The sequence below is a fragment of the Triticum dicoccoides genome, chromosome 3B (genome assembly GCF_002162155.2).
Source record: "Triticum dicoccoides isolate Atlit2015 ecotype Zavitan chromosome 3B, WEW_v2.0, whole genome shotgun sequence".
NCBI lineage: Eukaryota > Viridiplantae > Streptophyta > Magnoliopsida > Poales > Poaceae > Triticum > Triticum dicoccoides.
Window position 1 is genome coordinate 578314507 of NC_041385.1, and position 7030 is coordinate 578321536.

Sequence of the window (7030 nt, forward strand, 5' to 3'; positions counted from 1 at the left end):
AAATGGTATCAACCAATCACACAACGTCACGTCATTTATGATCGTAAAGCATTACCATCCAATCAGGACATGCCATCCCTTTAAGGCTGGCCATAGTGGGGGTAACATAAGTAGTATCATGCACTTGGGACTCGCAAACATGCTTATGTGGTAGGTAATTAAAGAAGAGAGAGATGAATATAGTAACATAGGTAGATACTGTAACATAATAAATGTGATGCTATTATGTGTCATGCATGACAATAAATGAGACCACCTATGATACTAATCTATGATACTATGCACTATAGAGGTAGTAACATAGACTAGTAACATATCCCCGCTATGACCAGCCTAAGTCCAACAACTCCATTATGTTCCTGCCTCGAACCAGAACTAGCCAATTAGAAGCCACCACATATCCCTTATTTTATTTAATAATTTTCACCAATTTAATCTTTGTAACTTTTATAGTAAACCCCTACATGTTCAAACCTTTATAAATTTTTACCTGCACTTCTAAATTGAGTGAATATCTTTTGCATATTAATCCTCATAGAATGCAATATTCTTCAGAACCATTTAAATTTACTTTTGAGATGTTGGGCACACACATATAATCTTATGATCTTATGCCACAAGAGAATTAAGGCAAGCTAAGTACACAAACTTGGACAAGCAAAACATAGATACAAAGAAACAAAATAGGAGATATAGCCTCGGATGAAATCATCGGGCCTGTTTATTTGAGTACCCACAAATGAAATCATCAACCTCGCAAGATGTTAGAACTGCTGCCACGAAGTGTAGGTGCCACCGAACCACCAGTTGTATGGCGCAACATTGTCGGCCGTGACGACCAGGCCGTCGTCGGTCTGTACCTTGAAGGACAAGCTCTGGCCGTTGAGGTAAGCATTGCTCTGCCAGCTGGCACCCCAGTTCCTGCTCATTACCATCCAGTCAGTCTTGGACCCCTTGATCCACATTTGGGACACCACGCCGCTACCGGCGACATTTGCCACCGTCACGAGCTCAAAGTAGTCGTTCCCGTTAATGGTGAACCTCATGCCCCCACTCCTCTGGCAAGGAACCCTCCTGTAGTTGACGGGCACAATGCCGGCTTGGTAGACAGCGATGGTCTCCCACGCGGGTTGCGACATGTCGAAGTGCTGCCGCGGCGGGTTGCACCATCCGCCGTTGTCGCTGGCCAGGGCGTAGTTGGGCGGGCAGAAGTTGGTGGCCGTGATGGTGATGGACGTGCCCTGTTTGCACGACTGCGTCTTGCTAGCGTCGCAGGTGATAGTGAAGCACATGCCGCATGATGCGCCGTTGTTGAAGAGCGCCGTGCTCAACGCGGCTGAATTAACCCCGTACCCAGCATTGTACAAGTTCCCGTACCCGCACGCACCACCTGCATTTTAGTGGAAGTTGCGTCCTGCTTAGTGAGAAGATCAAGGATGTGCGTCATCCAAATAATGCATGCAGCTCAAGCGTAAAAGAAACATTACCCATGGTGTCTGACGCGTCGCTGCCGCCGTAGAATGTTGCATATGCAGGCGTCCATTGAGCAACGGAGGCCTTGAATGCAAAGGCCAACAAGGTGGTGAGAAAAAGCAGAGAAGGAGTCTCCATTTCAATTTCAGAGTACGCCTAGTAAGTATAGCTAGGCAGGCAAGTCCTCAAGGTTTTTGTCTTGTGCTTTTGCAATGGTAATGGCGTCCCTATTTATAGTGTTCAGATCATCAGAGCTTGCGTGTTGGTTGCTAATGATTATAAGCTTGATTGATTGTGGAGATTTTCTATGTGATGATTTTCGTTAGGATTGGTCAGCTTAACAATTATTGGGATGAACATGCCTTGATTTGCTCAGGATGGCCGTTGGCTCTTGACGGTTAAGACTTAAGACACGGATACGCGGATTAAACAGAATCATACCCATGTGCCGTTTTTCCATAGCACATTTCTTAGTGGATGTGATGTCTTGGTACTCCGAAGAGGTATGAACTTCTATTAGATCGTGAGGTATAATGTTTATGAGAGAAAAAAAGACAGGCTTCTGATACTATTCGTCTTCGGTTTTATTTTAGAGACATTCAGTTATGCTGATCGAATGATACCTGAACCAGTGAAGAGGATTCGCGTTGCCCTTTCAAGTTTATCATAATTCAGCAATACCAGCGCGACGATCTGTTAGGCGGTTGAGCGAAAATCATTTCCGTGACGCTATTCAGTTGTTTCGAATACTCAATCCTCTTTGGGGGTCTAACACTAGAATGAATGTTCAAACTCTGAACTGTCAGAACGTCATTGCTTGCACTGCAATCATTTTCGGCGTACAGTTTGTGAGCATATCTGACAGTCTGATGCTAATCGTCATGCTCTCGTGAGGTTACGTGTGAACGCTATTGTACTGTATCAGGTGTACACATATCAACTAATCGTGTAGACAATCCATAGTCAACCCCATAACCACCGTGACCTTCAGTTAGAACATGCATGCATGTCAGCCTAACAGAGTCTTGGGTAATCATGTGCAAGTACATTTTAGTCCACCGATCAACAATCAGGCATGTGACAGTTCGCACTTGATTAGTCCTGAAAAATAACGCACATGGGTCTGCCAATATGGCAATATCACTATTACAAAAAGTGCAAAAGATATTCTGATTCAGTTTCTCAAGCACTCCTGAATTATGTTATGAGTGAGTTCAAATTGCCGCCAGGCGTTTGTGATGATCTCACAAGAATGATACAGTAGTATTGGTGGGGCATCGAGAATTGTAAAAAGAAGATAATTTGAGTAGGGCGTTTCGGTGTTCAGGCTCATCTGCACCTGGTTAGAAAATAATTCATAAAAAATAAAAAAAATATCAAAAAATTCCAAAAAAAAATTGTGCGGCATACAATTTGATGCGTGAGGCCTGCTCCAAATTTCAAGTCATTTGGACATCTGAGCAGCTCTCAGCAAAAAAGACAAATCAGACCAAAACAGTGCACAAATAGTAAACATTTTTACAAACCTCCAATTTGTCTTTTTTGCAGAGAGCTCCTCGGATGTTCAAATGATTTAAAAATTGGAGCGGGCCTCACGCATCAAATTGTCTGCCACACAAAAAAATGGAATTTTTTGAATTTTTCTGCTATTTGTTTTGATTTTTTTTTGTCAGCGCGGGTGCAGATGAGCTCGGATGCAGAGATGGATTTTTTAGATAATTTGGGTTACTAGGGCACTCTTGAATTGTGATGATCAAAGAGTAAGGTTATTTAACTATGGCTTACCTGCTCTGTGACTATTTATGTGCTTAATTGTTGAAGGCGAACCAGCAGATGCGGCAAGATCATCACCTTTAAAAATGGTAAACGGATTTTATTTTCTAGGCTTGTTGAATAGTAACTACTAGAAGGGTTGGGCGCGCTTTGTTGTGCCTTTGGTATTGTTGGGTTACTTAAAAAGAATTACTCACTCTGTTTCAAAATATAACGTGTATTACTTTTTTGAAAAGTCAAACATTTTAAGTTTGATCAAATTTGTAGGCAAATATATCAAATCAGTATGATTAGATTCATCATCAAATGAATTTTCATACTTTTTTTGTTTAATATTGTGGATCTCGATATTCTTTTCTCTGAACTTGGTCAAAGTTAAAGAAACGTGATTTTACAAAAAAAAAAATGCCCCTTATATTTGGAATGATAGAATATTTAGTTTGGCGGGTGGGGAGATGATGGAATGTTTTTTTTATAATGCAGTGATTTGTTGGGCCTTTCATGGTATGGTTTTGTGTTATTCGCTAACCAACATATATTATGTGGGAAATTTTTGGCATAGGTGCATGTACTATAATGATGCTGTAGTATCACATGGTGGCACTTCTTTTTTCTGGGTGGTGGGTGGGCGTGTGGGATTGATATATTTTTATAGGCCGGTTGCTGCTTACTGATTTGAAAAATCGTTGACCCAGTCAAAATTGTAACCCAAATTTAAAAATGAACCTCAATCGAATGAAAGAGCATCAAAATTAGGAAACATATGGAATTAAAAGAATTGAGTGGGAGAGTTCCTTGAGAAATTGATGACCCAATTAAAATTGGGTGGCCCAATTCTAAATTGAAGACCTCAACTAATTGTGAGGCCTTAAAAATTAGGAAGCATAGTGTATAGTATAGTAGAATTAAATGAGAGAGCTTTGAGAAATTGTTGCCCGATAAAATCGGATCACCCAATTAACAATTGAAGACATCAATTGAAGGTGAGCTCTTTAAAACTAGGGAGCATAGTGTTATAGAGGATGGCGCATAAGAGCATGGTTAATAATATAGCCAGGTGATGGCTATAAGGAACCGCCATGTCATCTATAGCCATCATCTATATGCACTCATACAATAATATGGGTTATAAAGTTGGCTATTGCATTAGTACTTTTTTCTATCTTCTCTCTATCTATTTCTTTACATTTATTGCATTTACTTAGGAATGTGTATGTAGTTAGGCTCTTGCATGAGAGCTCATTCCCCTTGCTTTTTCACATCTCTCTTCTTCACATAGGCAAAAGTGTCATGTAGGTGGGCTAAAAGCTCACTATTGTACTTGCTCAAAAGGAGTAATTTTGGCAAAGGATAACTTGGTAAAGCGTAGTTACGAGGGTAGTAATTGACATTGCTTTTATGATCAGGACGAATCAATACAACAATTTTTATCCAATGCCCACTTGCTAAATTACTGTGCTAGACCATTCATGCGTCCTTTAACGTATCTCCACCCCCACGTTATCGAATTTATTTGGGACTTGGTTAACCGGGGTAGAGCCTAAGCTTGCGGCACATATTCGAGTTAGAGTGTGTGCATTACTTCGGGTTATATGGGATTGACGGAATGATGTTGCCTTTAATAGACAAACTGTCATAATTTTTTTGCAGGTTATCTTCAGGGTGTATGCTAGGATCCGTACGTGCTCCTTACTCAGTCATATGGACCACAAGGAGCTTATAGATATTTGGTGCAGCCGATGAAAGATGGTCGATGGGATACTTACAACCAGTAGCAAATAAGCAGAGGCGCTTTGGCCGAGAGGTTATTAGCAAATAAGCAGGTTTAACTAAGAGCTGTTGCGAGCGTGTATTTGCAATTTCCTTCCGATTTTGATCGCGTGCTTGGGATGACGATCGGCCGGTCGAGGATACAGGGATTCACGAACCATTCCAGATGCATAAGATACAGCGCCGGTATCTAGTCATCTTATCCTATTTCACCCGTTGTGACAGCTTTTTTTATGTGTTTCGTAGCATTGTTTGAGATTGTATTTTGAACATGGATCTTTTTAAATCATATGGATGTGTGCATCAGGAGACACAGAGGCCGAAGGTATGTCTCCATTTTGGAATAGAATATACATAGAGCAACGTTCATCAATAATCTCGTTGCGCCCTCAGTGCAGTATTTTAAGTATTTCAAGTCACACGCAAACTATGAGGACTCGATGCGCCATTGGCACAAAAACTAAAAGCAACGAGCAGATAGGCCAAGTGTTTCATGTTTGTTTGACCGTTGTATTTCTTTCTGTGCCCGAGCACCCAAAGTGATGTTCTAATCCTGAGCTTATATGAGCTTGGGTGAATAGTAAAATAAAAAAAATGAAAGAAATTTAATTTTTTTATGAAACTTTAGCAAATATTTTCATAGCTTGCAAAATTTCATCACCAAATGGCCTTCATGTAAAATGTGGCAAAAAAACAAGATCGGTGCTTCAAAATGCGTTTGAAAATTACGTTTTAGAGCATCAATTTTATTTTTTTCGCTACAATTTTTCACGAATGTCATATGGTGGTGAAATTTTGCAGCTATTAAACATTTATCAAAATTTGACACAAAAGTATGTTTTTCCTATTTACTGTTCACCCGACCTCAGTGAACCCAGGACGACAACAGCTGCGCTCCGCCGAGCACACTCAGCCGCGCTCGATAGATACATCAAGTTTGGTTGCATGCCTGCACCGAATATGTTGCCCAATGACCCATTCATGTGGCTTTCTCAGGCTAACGTTGCCACGGGTGTACTGTTGGCCTCCCATTTAGCTTCTTAGAGCATTTCTAGCATACCCCCGCAAAATCCCGACCAGCATAAGCCGTTTACAGGTCGACTAAGATCTCGTTTGCGGGTTGAAAACGTGCGCGGCAAAACAGAAACCATATATGAAACTGCATAATTTGAAGAAAAAAAGGTTTGCGGGAGAAATCAACCATAGTAGTTCATCATATACTACGTATACTACATGATCAAACACTAATTCATTACAAACACTAGTTCATATTACATACTACATTCACTACTAGTAGTAGGGGGTGGGGATCTCACGGCGGCGAGCTCGCGGCCATGGACGACGCGGTGGAGGAGCTCAATCCTCCTCGTCAGAGCTGCCGAGGTTGATGTACTTCTCTTTCTGCTCCTCGCGGATGCGCCTCCACTCGTTGTCCTTCTCCTTGGCGGCAAGGTTTGCCGCGACCGCCTGCTGGAACACGAGGTCTTCGAGCTCCTCGTGGTGGCTTCGGTGCTCCGCCTCCTCGTGCAAGCTGCGTTCGGAAATGGCGGCCGCGACTGCGTCAACATCGGCAACGAAGTCCTCGGGCCCGACGACGCCGCGGCGCACAATCTCCTCGGGCTCCTGCGGCTCCTCCAGCTCCTCCGACCACTCCCTCTTCACGGGGAGAAGCCTCACGCCGGAAGAGGAAGAGCGCCACGCAGGTGAGCCCACGGCGGAGGAGCCCGCCGCGGAGGACCCCGCGGCCTGCTGACAGTTGCACTCATCCGTCTCGCGATGGAGGAACCTCGACGGCGGCGAGAGGCCCCTGTTCATCCACTTTTTGGCCCCGCGCTTCCTCGTGTCGTCCGAGCGGACACGATGCTCGCGCTCAGGGTCGCGGCGACTGCTGGAGCCGCGACCGAAGCTCCACATGGCGTTTCGAGGCGGGTGCGGGCTCGTCGGCGGCGAGAAATGCGAGAGGGCAGTGGAGAATCGCGGTGGAACACGGCAGCGGAGGGATAGGGTTTCGACC

General features: G+C 43.3%; 1 protein-coding gene across 1 annotated transcript; it reads right to left on the reverse strand.

Annotated features, from left to right (window-relative positions):
* Window positions 1-579: 579 nt before the first annotated feature.
* On the reverse strand, window positions 580-1657 carry LOC119281595 (expansin-A8-like). The gene is made up of 2 exons (XM_037562083.1): window positions 1488-1657; window positions 580-1390 (listed from the first exon to the last, which is right to left on the reverse strand). The coding sequence occupies exons 1-2, from the start codon at window positions 1609-1611 to the stop codon at window positions 765-767; spliced, it is 750 nt and encodes a 249-aa protein (XP_037417980.1). The 5' UTR covers window positions 1612-1657; the 3' UTR covers window positions 580-764.
* Between the last annotated feature and the right edge of the window lie 5373 nt (window positions 1658-7030).

Coding starts and splice junctions, on each gene's coding strand:
- LOC119281595 (XM_037562083.1), bottom strand. CDS start 1,611: ATGGAGACTCCTTCTCTGCTTTTTCTCACCACCTTGTTGGCCTTTGCA. Junction 1,391..1,487: donor CGACGCGTCAGACACCATGG/GTAATGTTTCTT, acceptor ACTAAAATGCAG/GTGGTGCGTGCGGGTACGGG.